General features: G+C 53.4%; 1 protein-coding gene across 3 annotated transcripts in view; it reads right to left on the bottom strand.

Annotated features, from left to right (window-relative positions):
* CELSR1 (cadherin EGF LAG seven-pass G-type receptor 1) overlaps nt 1-20,065 on the bottom strand; it is a 147,620-nt gene that overhangs the window by 50,332 nt on the left and 77,223 nt on the right. For all 3 annotated transcript variants that reach the window (XM_027108004.1, XM_027108003.1, XM_027108006.1), the window contains exons 4-5: nt 16,845-16,960; nt 16,236-16,324 (exon numbers count right to left, since the gene is read on the bottom strand). In XM_027108004.1, coding sequence (XP_026963805.1) covers nt 16,236-16,324; nt 16,845-16,960 — 205 coding nt within the window. The remainder of the gene's footprint in view (nt 1-16,235; nt 16,325-16,844; nt 16,961-20,065) is intronic.

A 20,065-nucleotide genomic window follows, 5' to 3' on the forward strand; every position in this document is an offset into this window, starting at 1 on the left:
ACATTTCTACAGCTTTTAACCTGCTGCAGACAATTCCTCATGGGGGAGGCGGATGGGGGTTCAGTTTCAAATGCTGGATGCAGGGGAAGGAGGCGTAGGGGGGCCTCGAAACCAGACACCAGGAGGGGCAAGTCTTGGGAACAAAACGGATTCACACTCTGTGTCAGAAATGATTAACCAACATTCGTATCAAAGAATTCACAGATGGCTGGGCTTGAGGAATGTCACAGAGTCCAAAGGCAGCCCTGAACGCGTACCGTGAGGTTCGGACCCGCCAGGTGGGCTAGCTGAAGGCAGCCCACGGGCCGGCAGCCGCACCAAGAAATGCGGGTGAGACACCCCACTGGTCCTGGCACAGAGGTGATGAGACCCTCCTCCGAAGCAGGCGTGGTGTCTCTCTGAAGCTAAGAGATAAGAGGAAAAGACATCCAGACACACAGGCTTCCAGGGTCCAAACCAAATTCCCAAGGAGCCTCCCACAAGGACTTTGCTGGAACTCAAACAGCAGATTAAGGTACTGCGTCCCCGGGGGCCCATGGCGCTCCCACTTGTGGGCAGGTCACAGGATGGTCTAGTGGACACTCTGACCCTCAGCTTCCCCGCCTGTAACATTCAGGGGTGAATCCCCTCCGGCTCCCCAGGCAGGTTGCGGCCTCTCTCAGACCCCGGCTTCCAGAACCCCCGCCGCTGACCAGCCTCCGCCAGGTGCTTCGGACGCCTCGAGGCAACAGATTTAAGTCCACATCTCTATTTTTTCTTTTTTCTTTTTTTTTTGGCGGTACGCGAGCCTCTCACTGTCGTGGCCTCTCCCGTTGCGGAGCACAGGCTCCGGACGCGCAGGCTTAGCGGCCATGGCTCACGGGCCCAGCCGCTCCGCGGCATGTGGGATCTTCCCGGACCGGGGCACGAACCCGTGTCCCCTGCATCGGCAGGCGGACTCTCAACCACTGCGCCACCAGGGAAGCCCAAGTCCACATCTCTTATGGGAAGGGATTCACCCCCAATGCCACCCAGGCAAGGAGCAGAGAAGGAATGTAGGAAAGACAGATTAAGGGACGTGGCAGATTTTTCCTGACACTCCAACCAACTGCCAACTCCTCGCCCCTTCTGACTGTTCCGGGGGCACCTACGTCTCAACTTGCCCCGCTCCCCCCGAATGAAGCGTCTGCAGCGAGGATCCCACTCACGCGGAATCCCAGGCCCCGGGACAGCACGGCACGGCACGAGGAATGGGCGCCGCCCACCCACGTCGGGTTTACCTGTACCCCGATCTGCCACGCTGCAAAGGCTACACTGACCAGTCCGGCTCCTCCAGGGCAGTGGAACTGCCAGACAGCTTTGGCAGTCGGCACAGGACTTGAAGTCTCCATATGGACAAAATGGCTTGTCCAACGGGAACCGGACTGCCCCTCGGTGTGGAGCTGCGGCAAGCCGCCCAGGGCCGGGAAGTGGTTCATCCCCTTGCCTGCAATTTCCATGGGGGGTTGGGGCCTCTTCAGCAGCATCAAGAAGTCATTCCACGGCTTCCCTGGTGGCGCAGTGGTTAAGAAGCCGCCTGCCAATGCAGGGGACATGGGTTCGAGCCCTGGTCCAGGAAGATCCCACACGCTGCGGAGCAACGAAGCCCGTGCGCCACAACTACTGAGCCTGCGCTCTAGAGCCCGTGAGCCACAACTACTGAGCCCGCGTGCCACAACTATTGAAGCCCACGCGCCCAGAGCCCGTGCTCTGCAGCAAGAGAAGGCACTGCAGTGAGAAGCCCGCACACCGCAACAAAGAGTAGCCCCTGCTCGCCACAACTAGAGAAAGCCCACACACAGCAACGAAGACCCAACACAGCCAAAAATAAATAAATAAATAAAATAAATGGGGAAAAAAAAGTCATTCCACGGGAAAAAATACTTGCAAACGATGAGACTGACAAGAGCTTAATTTCCAAAATATACAGACAGCTCATACAACTCAATAGCAAAAAATAAGCAACCCAATCGGAAAATGGGCAGAAGACCTAAACAGACATTTCTCCAAAGAAGACATACAGATGGCCAAGAGGCACATGAAAAGATGCTCAACATCACTGATCATTAGAGAAATGCAAATCAAAACTACAGTGAGGTACCACCTCACACTGGTCAGAATGGCCATCATTAAAGAGTCTACAAATAGCAAATGCTAGAGAGGGTGTAGAGAAAAGGGAACCCTCCTACACTGTTGGTGGGAATGTAAGTTGGTGCAGCCACTATGGAGAAAAGTATGGAGGGTCCTCAGAAAACTAAAAATAGAATTACCATATGATCCCAGCAATCCCACTCCTGGGCATATATCCGGACAAAACTATAATTCAAAAAGATACATGTGCCCCTATGTTCATAGCAGCACTATTCACAATAGCCAAGACATGGAAACAACCTAAATGTCCATCAACAGAAAAATGGATAAAGAAGATGTGATACGTACATGCAATGGAATACTACTCAGTCATGAAAAAGAATGAAATAATGCCATTTGCAGCAACATGGATGGACCTAGAGATTACCATACTAAGAGAAGTGAGTCAGGCAAAAACAAACACCATATGATATCACTTATATGTGGAATCTAAAATATGACACAAATGAACCTATCTGTGAAACAGAAACAGACTCACAGACATAAGAATAGACTTGTGGTTGCCAAGGGGGAGGGGGTTGGGGGAGGGATGCACTGGGAGTTTGGGGTTAGCAGGTGCAAACTATTATATATAGAACGGATGGACAACAAGGGCCTCCTGTTTAGCACAGGGAAAATGATATTCAATGTCCTGGGATAAACCATAACGGAAAAAATATGAAAAAGAATATATGTGTATAACTGAATCACTTTGCTGTATGGCAGAAATTAAACACAACATTGTAAATCAACTATACTTCAATAAAGTCTTTTAAAAAAGAAGTCATTCCACCATGTTCAGTCAATGAAACTGACAGGAGAAACCCAGAGTTCCCCCAGATTAAGCTGTAAACAGATTTATTTCTTGAGTTTAACATTAAGACTTCAGCCCAGGCCTTCTTGACCTTTTTCCTTTAAGACATGGGACACCTACATCCTAGGAGGGACACAGCAACCCCTTAGGGTGTGCGCAGCAAACTGCTGCATGCAAGCCTGACCGGGCCACCAGGTGGGCCACTTACGGGCCCCCGGGGAGGGCAGACATTCCTGGCTGAGGAGGCAGGTGCTCCTCACTCCCCCCCTGCCGGTGCCCTGGGGCAGGGGACGCACTGCTGAGCCGGGCAGCCTCTCCTAGACAGCGGCTCAGTTCACAGCTCCCACCTCCAGGGTCATCTGGAAGAGTGGACCTGAGCCCCTTTGCAGAGTCCCTGCTGCTGGGCTGGCTGTCACACCAATGCGGGTGAGGGCCTAAGGCTGGCAGGGGACGGGGGACAGCAGTGTCCACAGCCTCCAAGGAGAATCACCTCCCAAAGGCCAAAAGGTCACATCCCGACCCCACTTAGGAAAGTCACACGACTCCCCCCCGCCCCTCCGCGCCAGATTCAGCTGTAATGTGGAGTAAAAACGGCACCTCCCTTGTGGGGTTAAATGCATACAGACGTGTGTGAGGGGAACATTCCATGAAGTTTGCTGCTGCTGTGTTGCTGCTAAGAAAGACAGGAAGAAAGCCAAAATACACGCAAATGGCTATTCTCCCTGTATTTTTGCTGTCCTATTTTCCTACATTAAAAATATACAGTTTCTTTTACATCTGTAAAGAACAAAGGAGCAATTAGCAGCCAGCGCGTCACTGCCTCTTCGTGGCAGCCTCAGCTCCTTCTCCAGGGCTCAAACACAGAGCCACCCGCAGCTCTGAGTCCTCCATGTGTTCAGTTATCCAAGAAAATACTGGCCTGTGGGGACGGACTCTTTTTATTTGGGGAGCGTTAAGAAGAAAATAGTTTTAACAAGGGTCAGAACCAACTGGTCACTTTAAAACAGATCACAGCAGAGCCTGCTGGTCCTCAGGCAGGGAGGTTACCCAAGTCCTGACAACTGTGGCCACAGGTCAAAGGAGGTGCTTTTCTGATGGTCGCATGACAGGCTCAGACATGGAGGAACTGAGGGCTGGGAGGCGGAGATCCACTGTGCTCCGCACAGTGTATAAATAAGCATCTCCTAACGGCCCCAGTGATCTCTGGGGGGATCACTTTTGCTCTGGAAAAGACCCATGAGGCAAGGTGCAAGCCCCTCACTGGGCCCAGCCCCTCACCAGACAAAGCTCTGGAGTCGGTGAAAGGGAGCCAGGAGCCCCTCAGCTGCTGCCCCTGCTGGGCTGGCCGTCGGTGTCAGGTCCCCTGTCTCTGGCCACCTGGCCAGGCAGGCTCCCCAGGTTTTCTGGAACCCAGGAGTTTATGCAGATTTGCGTGGAGGGAGTCTTCTCCAATGCCAGATGAAGGGCTCAAGATGGGGTTCTTTCAGTTTTAACAGCACCTTCTTGGAAAGCTGGGGTAACACATGCCTTCTTTGGGGGGCTCTGTGGACAAGAAGCTCCTTGGCACAAAGTGGGAGACCCTTAGGCAGCCCGTGAGAAGCTCACGTCCCTGCACTCGTAGGGCCTATGAATCTGACCATCGGCTACTCCCAGCTGGACCCGAGATGGGGGAGGGGCACCCGAGCAGCTGCCCCTGGGGTACTCCGCTTGCCTCGGGGACTGGCGCCTGCAAATGGCTCCTGGGGTCGCAGAGCTGGACCCTCTGGGCTCAGCCCACACAGTCCTGGGAGAGGAAGGACAGGGACTTCAGCAATGACAAAGTCACTCTGGGCTACGAGGGTTCACGGGTCACAGGCCATCTTTTCAGAAAACCTCCTCGGACAAAGGGAGAAAGGCTTTCAAGAAACGTGCACAGGGACTTCCCTGGTGGTGAAGTGGTTAAGACTCCACACTCTCAATGCAGGGGGCCCGGGTTCGAGCCCCAGGCAGGGAACTAGATCCCATACGTATGTGGCAACTAAGAGTTCACATGCCACAACTAAGGAGCCCATGTGTCACAACTAAGAGTTCACATGCCACAACTAAGGAACCCATGTGCCGCAACTAAGGAGCCAGTGTGCCACAACTAAGGAGCCCACCTGCCACAACTAAGACCCGGCACAACCAAATAAATAAATAAATATAAAAAAAGAAGAAGAAAAAAGAAACGTGCACACTCACCAGTACTCACTCCTTTGTGTGCGTGCACACCCCGCCTGCTCCTGCTGGGCCCCTAAGAGGCTCCTCTCTGTCCCCAGACTCTGGACAGCGGCAAAGACCCCCAGACCCTCAGCTTCTCCCTACAGACCCGCAGGACCTCCCACTCGCCTCCATCCCCTTTCTGACCAGCCTCCCCAGCCCCAGCCCCGTCTGCAGGCCTCGAGGCTGCCCCGCTGAGAATCCATCTGTGATGAAGGTGGAAGTGGAGGGGGTTTGCCGAGTTGGTGGGGAGGAAGCACGGACGAGGCTGGAAAGGCTGGGAAGGTAGGGGAGAGGGACGGTCACAGCAGGAGGGCACCAGCGGGGGACAGCTGCCCGCCCACAGCTCCATCCAGCCCTGGCCCTGTCCCTCCGTGTCCTCCTCCCAGGGCGGACGTGAGGACCTCGCGGTAACGTGCTGGTCCCGGGGAAGGCGGTAGGCGCGGGGGGCAGCACCTCATGGCAGAGTGTTGGAGGCCAGTGAGAGGGGGTGAGCTGGGCACCCTGGGTGTGACACGGATGGCAGGTGGGGGAGCATGGCCACCAGACAGGGAGCCGCCGTGAAGTCGGTGGTGCCCCAGGCTGCAGGAGACTTTCCGTAACAGGCGTGGAGCAGGGGCCCAGGGTGGGGCTGTGTGCGTCCCGGGGAGTAATTCTGTTTCCATAGCAGGTGACTCTGCCATCTGACGGGGCCGTGTTTGGAAAGGAAGCAGGCGACCGTCCCAGCTCCCTGGGCCGCCAGTAGGCGGGCACCCCATCCCCTTGGGGACCATGGGCTGGGCTCCCACTACGGTTATGGGAGCATTGATGTTGGACGACCCATGGGCCCAGACACAACAGAAGCCATTTCCCATCCCGAGAAACTGGCCAAGGAAGCAGGAAACGCAGCCAGGGAGAAACAAAACGATTCACACCCCAGACTGGGGACTTGAACTTGAATGGGTGAACCTGCCCAGTAGGAAATGAGCACGTGTGGGGCATCCCACAGACTCATCTGCAACACGTCCATGCTGGCACCCCCGTCGGCGGAGGAGCAAGGCTAAGCAGACCCTGCTGCAGACGCGGGGACGGTAATCAGCCTGCCTGGGTACCTCCTCCATCACAAAGGCTTGACGGACTTGGCAAACGCTCACCTACGCTTTAAAACAGTTTAGCCTCCTTATCTTGTACATTCTTTATTTTTATTTATTTAGTTATCCAACGCTTGGTGAATTCTGCTTCACAATGATAGGAAGAGACGACGTCGAAGGATCAAAAAGCGACGTCGCTATGGACGCTCGGCCGCCACAAGCCAGTTATCCCCGTGGTAACTTTTCTGACACCTTCTGCTTAAAATGATCGTGAGGCCCCGCTTTCACGGTCTGTATTCACACTGAAAATCAAGATCAAGCGAGCTTTTGCCCTTCTGCTCCACGGGAGGTTTCTGTCCTCCCTGAGCTCGCCTCAGGACACCTGCATTACCGTTTGACAGGTGTACCGCCCTACATTCTTTAAATCAAATGATTTTCTAAGCAAAGAATTTAAATGAAGAAAACAAAAATTGTTCATGACCCCATCACCCAGATGACTCTTGCTGTATTCTTTAATAAAAGAAAACATGAAACACGTAAAGTGTCGCAGAAAGGTACAAAATGAACACGAAAGCCGCCTCCTTTCTCATCAACCTTAATCCCAAAGGTATCCACGTGCAGCAGACTGTTTGCAAAAAGAGCTGCAACAATGCCTCCTGGCACCAAGTCACAGGAATAACAAATATCTGATGTTTTAAGATACCACGCTTGCGATGGTTTATGACCCAGCACAGCTATCTGATACGTGCTGTCGATGGATTTGTTTTGCGGGTAGGACGATACCCGTCAGAAAAAAATGTGCATATGGCAGCACACATCTGTGTATCTTTCAAAGTTCTTTTAATTAAGTTCTTGAGTTAATTTTAGATGCACATGCAATTCTAAAAAATAACAGAGATCCGATGTGCCCTTTACCCAGTTTCCACCAATGGTAAACATCCTGCAACTGAGACTATAACATCACAGCCCAGATGTGGACGCTGATACCGTCAGGAAGCAGAACATTCCATCACCAACAGGACCCCACCTGTTGCCCTTTCACAGCCACACCCACTTCCCTCCCACCCCCACCCCAGGCAACCACTCATCTGTTCTCCAATTCTATCATTCTGTCATTCAAGAATGTTATACAGGGACTTCCCTGGTGGCACAATGGTTAAGAATCCGCCTGCCAACGTAGGGGACATGGGTTCGAGCCTTGGGCCGGGAAGATCCCACATGCCGCAGAGCAGCGAAGCCCATGCACCACAACTACTGAACCTGTGCTCTAGAGCCCGCGGTCCACAACTACTGAGCCTGTGTGCCACAACTACTGAAGCCCGTGCGCCTAGAGCCCGTGCTCTGCAGCAACAGAAGCCACTGCAATGAGAAGCCAGCGCACCGCAACAAAGAGTAGCCCCCGCTCGCCACAAACTAGAGAAAGCCCGTGCGCAGCAATGAAGACTCAATGCAGCCATAAATAAATAAATAAATAAATAAAATTTATTAGGAAAAAAAAGAATGTTATACAGATGGAATCAAACAGTACACAAGCTCGTGAGACTGGCTTTTCCTGCTCTCCATATTTTTCTCTTACGTGTATCCGTAGCTCGTTCCTTCTTATTACTGAACAGTATTCCGAGTTCCATGGTGTGGATGTACACAGTCTGCTTAGCCATTCACCCACAGGGGCCTTCTGGGAGGTTTCCCAGTTTAGGGAAAGAGCTGTTGTGAACATTTGTATACATGAGTTGTATCTATAGTCATGAGGGATATTGGCCTGTAGTTTCTTTGGTACTGTCTTCATCTCATTTTGGTATTAGGGTAATACTAACTTCACAAAATGAACTGGGAAGTGTTCCCTCCTCTTCTATTTTCTTAAAGAGACTTTACAGAATTGGTGTAATTCTTTAAACATTTGGTAGCGTTCTCCAGTGAAACCACCTGAGCCTGGAGATTTCATTTGGGGGAGTTTTTAAAATATACAAATCCAATTTCCTTAATAGTAATGTAGTTATTTGAATTATTTATTTCACATGGGTTGAGTTGTGGTAGCTTGTGTTTTTTGAGGAACTGAGAACTTATTCCTGATACTAGTCATCTGTCTTCTCTCTTTTTTTTTTTTTTTTTTGGGGGGGGGGAGTCAGTCTTGCTAGAAGTTTGACATTATTAATTTTCCCAAAGCTCTGTTTCATTGATCCTTTCTGTTTTTTTCCTGTTTTAAAAACCACTGGTTTCTGCTCTTATCCTTATTCTTTCTTTCCATCTACTTGCTTTGGGTTTATTTTGTTCTTATTTTTGGAGGTTCTTGAGGTGGGAACTCATATTATTGACTTGAGACTTATTCTCTTTTCTAATATAAGTATGTAATGCTATGAATTTCCCTCTCAGCACTGCTCTACCTTCATCCCACATATTTTGGTATTTTGTATTTCATTCCTTTTAAATTAAAAAAATTTTAAACAAACTTCCTTCCTCCCTTTTCTGAATAATTGAATACTTCAGTCAAGTCTCTACGAAGGCCCCTTGTTCCCAGCACCTGCTGGAGTCAGTCAATAGATTCAGGGCTGAGAGAGGTAGCAGCTCACAAGGCTGAGGCTGAATGAGAAGGGCAGCAGGGAGGCAGCCTGGTGAGGGCTGAGGGTGATTGAGGATAGCAGCTAAGTGAGGTGGTGGAATGGTGGGGTTGGCAGACTGTTTAAATAATGGTGGACTGAGATAATAAATAACTATATTGAGGATAATGGGAACAAGGTTTCTCACTGAGCAAGAAAAGATTTACAAACACGGAAAGGGAGAAAACTAGAATGACTCTGTAGTGCTGGAATGGAATTCAAGGTTTTCAATAAGTAGAGACAGAAATAAATATGAAGTTCAGTATGTGTATATATGAGCATGCACACGTACCTATACATACATATATACACACATCCATGTCCTAGCTCTGCCCAGTGAGAGAGATTGGGAGTGAGACACCCTAGGAGCAATGAGCATATCTAGCACCTGAATCTTGGTTTCTAAATACCTTTCTTTTTTTCTTTTTAACATCTTTATTGGAGTATAATTGCTTTACAATGTTGTGTTAGTTTCTGCTTTATAACAAAGTGAATCAGTTATACATATACATATGTTCCCATATCTCTTCCCTCTTGTGTCTCCCTCCCTCCCACCCTCCCTATCCCACCCCGCTAGGTGGTCGCAAAGCACTGAGCTGATCTCCCTGTGCGACGCAGCTGCTTCCCACTAGCTACCTATTTTACCTTTGGTAGTGTATATATGTCAATGCTACTCTCTCACTTTGTCCCAGCTTACCCTTCCCCCTCCCCATGTCCCCAGGTGCATTCTCTACGTCTGTGTCTTTATTCCTGTCCTGCCCCTAGGTTCATCAGAACCATTTTCTTTTTTTCTTAGATTCCATATATATGTGTTAGCATACGGTATTTGTTTTCCTCTTTCTGACTTACTTCACTCTGTATGACAGACTCTAGGTCCATCCACCTCACTACAAATAACTCAGTTTCGTTTCTTTTTATGGCTGAGTAATATTCCATTGTACATATGTGCTACATCTTCTTTATCCATTCATCTGTCGATGGACACTTAGGTTGCTTCCATGTCCTGGCTACTGTAAATAGTGCTGCAATGAACATTGTGGTACATGACTCTTTTTGAATTATGGTTTTCTCAGGGTATATGCCCAGTAGTGGGATTGCTGGGTCATGTGGTAGTTCTATTTTTAGTTTTTTAAGGAATCTCCATACTGTTCTCCATAGTGGCTGTATCAATTTACATTCCCACCAACAGTGCAAGAGGGTTTCCTTTTCTCCACACCCTCTCCAGCATTTGTTACTTGTAGATTTTCTGATGATGGCCATTCTGACCGGTGTGAGGTGATACTTCATTGTAGTTTTGATTTGCTTTTCTCTAATGATTAGTGATGTTGAGCATCTTTTCATGTGTTTGTTGGCAATCTGTATATCTTCTTTGGAGAAATGTCTATTTAGGTCTTCTGCCCATTTTTGGATTGGGTTGTTTGTTTTTTTGATATTGAGCTGCATGAGCTGCTTGTATATTTTGGAGATGAATCCTCTGTCAGTTGCTTTGTTTGCAAATATTTTCTCTCATTCTGAGGGCTGTCTTTTCATCTTTTTTATGGTTTCCTTTGCTGTGCAAAAGCTTTTAAGTTTCATTAGGTCCCATTTGCTTATTTTTATTTCCATTTCTCTAGGAGGTGGGTCAAAAAGGATCTTGCTGTGATTTACATCATAGAGCATTCTGCCTATGTTTTCCTCTAAGACTTTTATAGTGTCTGGCCTTACATTGAGGTCTTTAAGCCATGTTGAGTTTATTTTTGTGTATGGTGTTAGGAAGTGTTCTAATTTCACTCTTTTACATGTAGCTGTCTAGTTTTCCCAGCACCACTTATTGAAGAGGCTGTCTTTTCTCCATTGTATACTCTTGCCTCCTTTATCAAAGATAAGGTGACCATAGGTGCGTGGGTTTATCTCTGGGCTTTCTATCCTGTTCCATTGATCTATATTTCTGTTTTTGTGCCAGTACCATACTGTCTTGATTACTGTAGCTTTGTAGTATAGTCTGAAGTCTGGGAGCCTGATTCCTCCAGCTCCGTTTTTCTTTCTCAAGATTGCTTTGGCTATTCGGGGTATTTTGTGTTTCCATACAAATTGTGCAACTAAATACCTTTCTTTATTAAAAGAATTCAGAGTTCTGTGGGTAAAATGACCCTTCTCCCTCCATCCCTCTCTCTCCCTCTCCCTCCCTCTCTTTATCTCCCTCTCCTTCTCACTCTCTCTCTCCCTCTCCCCTTCTCCTCTTCCCTACGCCACCCCTTCCATATCCTCTGGAGCATCAGTTCCTGGACAGCAATTGAGTTTTATCTCTTTTGTCTTCTGTATATCCCCGTACCCTAAACAGTTCCTGGCACACGGTAGGCAGTCAATAACTGCTCCATGTATTAATGAATGAACAAAGGCATGAAGGACGGGCTGCAGGGAGTGACGAGGGAGGCCAGGCAGCCACACCCAGAGGACCACATAAACCACAGCAGTTCTGCAGGACCCCAGGAGAACTTTCATCAAGACCAGCCTGAAACAAGATTCTGAGGGGAAGCCCTTGAGTTTTCTGGAACATTTGTGGAAGCAGAGGGAGACGCCCCTGACCCCAGGGTGTGGTGGATCACACCCCTCTGCACCACCCCATGCATAGCCCACTCCCCTGGAACCCCTGGAATATAGTGGGTGACACAGACCCAAGAATGAATGACTTGAACAAGCCAGGTCTGAAGTGCAGCCGGGGCAGAGCAGTCCCTAATGAACCCTGTACCAATGGCCCCTTCCCCGAGGTCATGGGAATCTCAAGCACTAGGATGCTCTTCTCAGTGATCTCAGAGGATGCTGACACTTGAGAGAAGCAGCTCAGCTGGGGCTCTCACTTCACGAAAATGCTTTCAGCGCTGGACCAAAGACAACCCTTGTCATCTCAGAATCACTCGAACCAGAACGGGCCGACTGCCGAGGCCCCGCCCAGGATCCTATCAAACTCCTCCTGGATGATGTGTCAACATCCCCGAGGCCCAGCTGGGCTGCCAGACAAGGTGAGGGCCTCCAGGTAATCCCTCCAGACGCCCAGTGCAAGGGCCTCGCCGGGCACACAATAGGCACTCAGTGAGTGAGTGACTGTCCTCTCAGGTGTCCTCCCCAGGAAGAGCGGAGATGCCACATTACAGATGCTTCCACAGAAGGGTGCTTCCCCCTCCCCACGGCCCCCAGGGTCTCTACACAAACATTTTGACACCGAAGGGCAAGGGGAAAGGGCAGACACCCCGAAGAGCCCTGACTACCACCAAACCCGAGTTCCAATTGCAAAGAAATCATTTTAGAACTATCTACACAAAACTATCGTCTCAGAACAACCTGCACAAACTCTTCCATCGGGCGCATTCACTCTTCTGCGAGTTGGCAGGGGAAGTGTTTACCTATCGTGCACAATAGTCTCGGGTAAAAAAGCACATCTGCGACGAAGTGATGACTACAAATCCTCCCCAAACCTCCAGGGGCGGGTGTGGGCGGCGGGGCTCTGGGTCCCATCTGCGCTTGACGGAGTTCGACATGTTTCTGCAAAGCGTTGTCCGCCTTTAAAATACCTTCCCAGGAAAACGCCCAGCCCCAGCGGGCACCCAGGCTCCACCGAAGGTGAATTATGCCACCAGACCTTCCCGCTTCAAATGCCACCAAGCAGGGAAAAAAACGTAAACTGGCTCTGCCTGGCTCCCTGCCTGGGGGCACCAACGCATAGGAACCACGTCAAGCGGCCCTGTTCTCTGATTTCTGGCTGCCTTGGCCCACGGGGAGCCTAAGGAAATGGGAGGGAGCGCCGTCAGGAGGTCGCTTCTCTCCATGACCCCTCCTAGCTGGGTTCCATTCTGCCCTCTCCCCTGGTTCCTCTTGGCCTCAGGGCTGTCACAGCCCCGGGTCCTGCACTGCCCAACGTGGGTGCCCCACACCCTGCAGCCCTTTGGTGATATGCCCTCCTGGGACCATCCTGGTGAGGTTTCCACCTATTTCCTGGGTGTGTGTTGGGGGCGACTGGTAAAATAGCCCAGACAGGCTCCTGGGCCCCAGCAGACTTGGGGAGGGTGCAAGGGGCCCCAGAGGCTTCCCACACAGGACCCACTCTAAGGACCAGACACGACGTGGATGACACAACAGATGCCCGCAGAGCAGAGCGACTCACCCCTCCCAGACCACTTCCACTGCTGCCCTCCTTGCCATCCGTCTGGCCACGCCCCCGCCTGACGTGGGCCCTTCGCACTGCCCCCACGCCCCCCTCCAAACCTGCTCACTCCCTGCCGAGGCCCGCCCGGGCCCCTGGACACGGGAGTGCCTCAGGCCCTGAGACACAAAGCTCCCAGGAGACAGATGTCCCTGATGCAGAGCACTTTGAGCACTTCCCGTTGTGTGATGACGGAAACCACAGCAGGGGGGCCTCAAGGTCTACCTGCAAACTGCTCACTTTCCTCCATCAAACAGCCTCGGGCAGGAGAGGAAATAGCTGAGCTGGCAGCAGGGGAAAGGCCTAATCCCGTGCTGAGGGTCTGCTTCAGGTGCTGCTGAAAGGCTGGCCCTGGGAACGGAAGCGGCGGGTGGCAGTGATCCACCGCCAGGGCGTGTTCTCTCACGTGTGCTCCTCCTTCCTTCTCCCGGGGCATCCCGGGGGCCCTTTAGGAGTGAGAGCCCTCCTCGGTGCTCCCTGGAGGGTCTCTGCAAGCAGACCCTCACGATGCTTCCTGCGCGCCTGACGATGGTAAAGAATGACGGATGCCTCCGGACCTGCGCAGGGCTGGCCGAGCCAGAGCTTCCGTCTCTGCTCAGCTGTGACAGGCTGCTGCTTCAGCCATCGGCAGGTGACTCTGGAACACGCCACGTGCAGGTGCTCTGGTGGGCAACCGAGGCTGACACAGCCCCGAAGCCCAAAGTCTTCAGCCGGCCCTGGGAGATGCGTTTCCCATAGAAGCAGAAAGGAAAATGCACCATGAGTGTGTCCTTTGCTTCCCTGACATGGAGCATGGGCCCCAGAGGGTCCCCTCGGCCCATCCCGACTGGCCTGCACCCTGCCGAGTGCACGGCCAACTGCCCATCCCTGATGTCCTGGCCCTGCTGGCAAGGGGAGGAGGCCAGAGGCTGAGAGCTCAGACGTGTGCGAAGCCCAGACTGTGGGGCATGACATCCTTGCCACGTGGCAGCCACCTGCCCCGGAGCAGCGGGCAGGCCAGAGCATCCGTTGCAACTCTTACTTTTCCTTCTTCCTACTCGAGGGGGTGAGCAACGTCCCGACAAAAGCCCAAATGTGTGTGAGCCAGAAAACCACTGACCCCTCGTCCCCAGCCTTAGCCCAGGAGGGGCCAGCCTCGCAGGAGCTCTGCTGCCAACACATCTGCTTGTTGGTCCTGCCCGGACACGGGACAGCCATCCCGACCATGTGAACAGAGGAATCGGGGGTCCGACCGCTGTCCCGCTGGCTGGAGCAGATCCAGGCCCCGACATCAGATACAACAGTTCCTGCGCTCAGCGGGACTGTGCCCCGTGCTATGGGGACACAGAGGCTCACAGGGCGTGGTCCTGGCCTCGGGGCTCGTGACCCTCCAGGATGCCGGGGCACAGTCTTCGTACCTTTGCACAGTTGAGAGCTGCCTCATCGTGAGAGAATGGCTGTGGGGAAGACGGTCTCCAGGGCAGAGAGAAGGGGCCGAAACCATCTGACCTCGAGCAGGTTGTAGGGGCAGAAGAATTCACTTGGGGGAGTCCGGGGGGCCCCTCTGTCCTCCCGGGTGAGAGAGGCCCACGGGTAGCAACTGGGGAAAGGACGTCGTGTGGGTTAAGACATCGTGAAAGAAAAACCCAAGCTGTGCGTCCATCCCATCCTCGAGCCCCCCGGAGGTCAGCAGGAGGGGAGGCTCTGAGGGTCCCACAGAACCCACTGTCTCGCACAGCAGCCACGCAAGGCTGCTCCAGGCGGGCAGCAGGTGGGTGCACCTCACACTGGCCCTTAATTGTCCCAGACAGCCATAGGGGCACAGCTGCAGCAGAAGACTCCAGCGCTTGAGACGGGGCAGCTAGGAAATGGCAAGTGTGTCTTTGGAGGCACGTTGTCTTCCTCTGGTCCGTCCCCCGCCCCCAACCCCACCTCCTTAACTGGCTCACGCGGCCCTGCATCAAGCAACCCGGGCAGAGCTGAGACCACGGCCCCGGGGAGCTCACAGGAATGAGGGCGGCAGGCTGTCCTGGGGGCTGCGGTAGCCCAGACCCCGTCCCAGGCACCTGCGAACGCTCTCTGCTTGCTCCTCAGAATCCTGAGAGCGGCACCAGCCCCCACGTCGCTTCAGATCTGCACCCTGACCCCACCAGAACCTCTCCCTGCCCTCATCACAAATACCGTGCAGAGCTCCACACCCAAGTCAAAAGCTACCCGGCCTCTGTCCTGGGCTGGGCGACAGGGGCATCTCCGTCCACAGACCGGGGACAAAAACCACGGTCACCGTGCGGGTGATCACGGCTGGGGGCCTAAGTACTCCGGGTGATGGAGAAATGAGACGTGTTCGGTGAGCCATACGGAAAAAGGAGGCAGAGGGCTCCGATGGCCGAGTACAGACTAGGGGAAGGACAGCGACAGGGAGGGGTCTGTATGACACAGACCTCAGGCCCAAGTGGTGGGAGAGGTCACCCATCACTACTGTGTCCAAAAGCTGAAATGCAGTAGACATGAAAGACAGAAAGCACCCTTCCTCCATGGGTGTATCTCTTACAGAGGGAGGACCCCTTGTCTGCCAGGCAAGCCCAGGCGCAAGCCCGTGGAGGCCTGGGTCGGGGCTCAGAGCAGGAGGGACCCTGGAGTTTCCCAGGAAGAAGAGCGATTTGCAAAAACCACAGCGTCGGAAAGCACCACAGCGATGGAAAGCGGGGCTTTCTGATGCAAAAACTGCCAAGGAGTTTCCTCACAAGCCAATAAACAGCAAAATGAAAGGAAACCCCCCCAAAACGCGCAGACCTTCACAGCATTTCCTAGGGGAGCCTTCTGACTCTCAGGTTTCATCCAGGTAAGAGTGGACTACTTGGGCTTTGGAACAGTGTTTGAATGGCCTGGAATTTTAGCCACCAGTAATGACTCGGCTGAGGCAGCTGCAATGAATAAGCCCTTTCTGCGTCCTTTCCCCCGTGCAGGACTCTGGGGTCCCTGAGTCTCCCTGCCCAGCGCTCCCTGGGGGAGTATCCGCCCCAGCGCAGGGCTTGGGTATCTTTACACAGACCCTCAACAAATGCTCATTTCCTAAGTAACTTTTTCAACCAGCATATTTATTGAAATTTCGGAGTATAAATGTCTAAAGACCAAAAAGCTGCCAGGCCCCCCCCCCCGCCCCCTCGCCACCGGCCGCCCGGGCTGAGGGTCGGGTGGGGTGGGGCCGGTCCTACCTTGTTGTAATACTGCACCTGCACCGAGTGCCACCGGCCGTCACTCACGCCCCCAGGAACCTGTGGCGCCACCATCGTCGTGGTCTCACCTGCAGGGCGGGGGGAGGTCCAGAGAGAACAGAGGTGAACAGACCACTAAGGCTAAAAGTCCTTCCAACAGTCTGGACGAATGTTCTTTCCAACCACCGGGAAAACATTTTTAACGGCTTTGTCAATATTTTCAACCTACAGAGGCAGAAGCACACTTCAAGGATCCCCTAGTTTGTGGAAATTTGAGCTGTGTCTTATAAACAACGCTGCAATGAACATCTTTGTGCGTTCTGGATTTCTCCCACAGGACGGATTCCCAGATGGAGAACCAGGGAATCGGTGGGTCAGCATGCTTGACGGCGCTGCACAGGATGGGGTGTTTCTTTGCTTTTTTGACCGTGCCGTGAGGCATGCGTGACCTTAGTTCCCCCAACCACGGATCGAACCCACACCCCCTGCAATGGAAGCGTGGAGTCCTAACCACTGGACCACCAGGGAAGTCCCGATGGGGTGGTTTTAAACAACCAAGTGCCCAGGACGTGCTCCGAGGGCGGCTCCCTCCTGTGCAGAAGGCTTTACCTGCCGAGAAGGTGAGCTGCACCTGCTCGTCCACGATCTCCAGGGCGATGAAGTCGTGCTTCTCGTTGAAGCGGCCATTATACAGCAGCAGGGCGTTCCTCTCCTGGGTGGCAAACCTGGGGGGCCAAGGGGAAGCACGTCACACAATGAATGAGCCCGGGGTGGAAGGTCTGCAGGTGGCCTGGAGGTGGGGGAACAAGAGGCTGCCCAGGGCAACAAGCCTGGCCAGAGTGGGCAAGAGGATGAGTACGCTTGGCAAAGACTCTGGTCCCCAGTACTCTTTTTTTCACAGCAGGAGTGGACAGCCCATAAAACCTGATTAGCAATGTTCTCTTCTGGAAGGAGCAAAGCAGATTCCAGGGGGCACTTTGGTTACCACAACCTGTACAGGTGAAAAGATTCCACTCGCACAGTGCTCTAGAAGGATGACACAGCCAGTATACCAACTGGAAATACCTGGACAGTAAACACATGCAGTGCATACATCCCGCTACACGCCCCAGGGCACAGAGATGTGGGTGTCAATCACCACCTCGGGGCCTATGCCCCTCGTCTCCACCACCACACTCCAGCCACACTGCGTCCTTTTGCTCCCAAACCCTACATTCTTCCCTGCCCCCGGGCCTTTGCACCTGCTGTTCCCCCGTGTGGGGAATGATCTTCCCTGGCTCTGCAGATCTCCCAGATGTCACTCCGACTGTGCTTTCCCCAACTCACTTTATCTAAGTTGCGCCCCTCACCCTAAAGGCTATCACGCCACTCATCTTACTTCTGAAATTATCCTAATTGTTTGTTTACGAGAACACGTGATCCTTTAAAGGGACAGATGATGACTCCCGTTCACTGCTGAACCCCGACACCAAAACAGGACTTGATCCACAAAGCGCTTGGTACCGATGTGTTGAATCCACGGACGGATGGCGGCCCACGTGAACCGACAGACGCGTGGAAACGCAAGACGTGTGAGACTTGAAGCACTCGGAGTAAAAAACCACTTACTCTGACAAGAGACAAACAGCCTCAGAAATCCTTCTCCCACCCCCTGAGGAAGCCTCTTCCATCAGACCCGAGGGTCCCCGACACACCAAGTCACCACAAGGCTTCCTCAACGCCCCGGTTACAGAGAACCCACAAACCTCCGGAGTGAACTCAGGACTGTTTCCTGAGCTAGCTGGATGTCTCTCTCATCGGAGATTCAGTGGGGGGAAATTCTTTCCTTTGATTCCAGCTTGGTTTATCCGTTTTCAGGCGGCAGGAGTCTGTCAGAACCAGCCTCAGGCATGTGACCCTAGCCTCTCCCTGAGTCACATAAAATTGACATTTCCCGCCCAGACCTTGCATCCCCTCAGTTTAGAAGTCAGCAAGCACTGATGACAAACTCTAAAGAAAAAATACCTGCACAGCAGAGTGGAGGCTCCGGGTGTGGAGTGAGCAGGTGGAAGAAGAGCTGAATTAAGACTGGGATCCACTCGATCCCAGGCTCGCTTCCCTTTGGGGGGGTCTCACTGTTGTGGGTTTCTCTTTGGACCGAGGGGGGTGGTCAGTGCTGAAACGGTCCTCCGGGCAGGCACCACGCACTGCTGGGAATGGACAATCTAACGATGGGACCCAGGGCCACAGGGAGGGTCTCAACAGCACAAGTAAAAAGGGTAAAGGCCAGAAACAGAAGCCGAGGCCTGGTGAGGGGCCAGGGGAAGAGAGAGAACAAAGGGTGGCAACAAGGAGGCTGGGACCAGGGAGCTGAGGCCCCCGGGAGCCCAGGCCCTTGGCAAACAGAAACCAGAAACAGGAAAAGCAGCTTAGAAAGAAACCACCTGAAACAAAAGCCCTGGGCCATGGGCTTCCCTGGTGGCGCAGTGGTTGGGAGTCCGCCTGCCGATGCGGGGAGCGCAGGTTCGTGGCCCCGGTCCGGGAAGATCCCACGTGCCGCGGAGCGGCTGGGCCCGTGAGCCATGGCCGCTGCGCCTGCGCGTCCGGAGCCTGTGCTCCGCAGTGGGAGGGGCCGCGGCGGTGGGAGGCCCGCGTACCACAAAAAAAAAAAAAAAAAAGCCCTGGGCCGGTGCCCCAGCCCACCTCTCTCACAGTACGCCCGGCAGGAGGCAGGAGGCCCAACTCCTTCCAAGCCCTGCCCAGAGCAACCGCAGCCCCGACGCGGAACTGCTCCCCTGCCCAGGTTCTAGGGGGGCTTTCTATGATTTTGCTTTCGAAGCTAAACTCCCTGCTTTGGCCTCGGCCCCGCCCTTTCAGCCGTCATCAGGTGTCAGAACTCGTCCATAACTGTTGTCACGTGTGAGCATCTACAATACTGGATTTGACGAGCAAGGGGACACGCGCTACATCACGTGGGCACTTAATTAAACACGACTGTTCTTTAGTTTCTCTGAGTCCGATGCTGCCAGACTTCCTTTGTTGGTTTCCAGCACGTCGCCGGCCGCTGTGTCCATGGGCCCCACCCCCAGGACCCTGGTCACCTTTCAGGTCAGCCTCCTGCAGCTTACTCGCTGCACTGCCTAGGACAGAGGGCTGCCGGCCACGCCCAGGTGGTGGGTGGCCATGGCCCCGTAGACACCAAAACCACATGCCATCGGCCTGTTTGCCGGAGGACACAGGGCACCTCTGATGTGGGGGGGCGGGCACCCACAGAAGCCTGCTGTTCTCAGCATCCAGCCACGTGGGGCACAGAGTGGCCAGGCGTCCCAACGAGGGGCCCTCCTTTTGGAGGCTGTGCCCACGTGGTGGCCTCCTGAGCGCAGGGCTTAGGGGCAGAGGGCGGGGACGTGGTGCTGCGAGCAGGCAGGGCCAGGACCAGGGCCTGGCGCAGAGGCCCAGCTAGAGAAACGGGAGGGCAACAGCAAATGCCCACTCACGTGAGTCCTCACAACAGCCCTGGGGGGGGAGCCTCAGTAGCCGCTCTCCAGGGCGGGGTGGAGCCCTGCACCGCGCACCAAAACGTGGGCAGTCGCCCTAAAACAGCGGCCCAAACCTTAAAACTGCCCTTAGACTCAAACAGCACTGCAGCCTTGCAGCCGGGCCCGGGGGGCCAACCAGAGCTGTATCTCCCACCCCTCCCTCTTCCAAGCTCCCGGGAAAGGGGGTGGTGCTCTAAGGATCAGAAACAGAGCCACAAGCAGGGCGCCCTGGCGTGCACACGGGCTCCACGGATGACAGCTGCTCTTGCTATTTTATTAAAGCTGGTCTCCAAGGGGAATTCGGGAAGAGGG

The sequence above is a fragment of the Aethalodelphis obliquidens genome, unplaced genomic scaffold (assembly GCF_003676395.1).
Source record: "Aethalodelphis obliquidens isolate GAN/ISIS:26980383/991018 unplaced genomic scaffold, ASM367639v1 scaffold8, whole genome shotgun sequence".
In the NCBI taxonomy this organism is placed as follows: domain Eukaryota; kingdom Metazoa; phylum Chordata; class Mammalia; order Artiodactyla; family Delphinidae; genus Aethalodelphis; species Aethalodelphis obliquidens.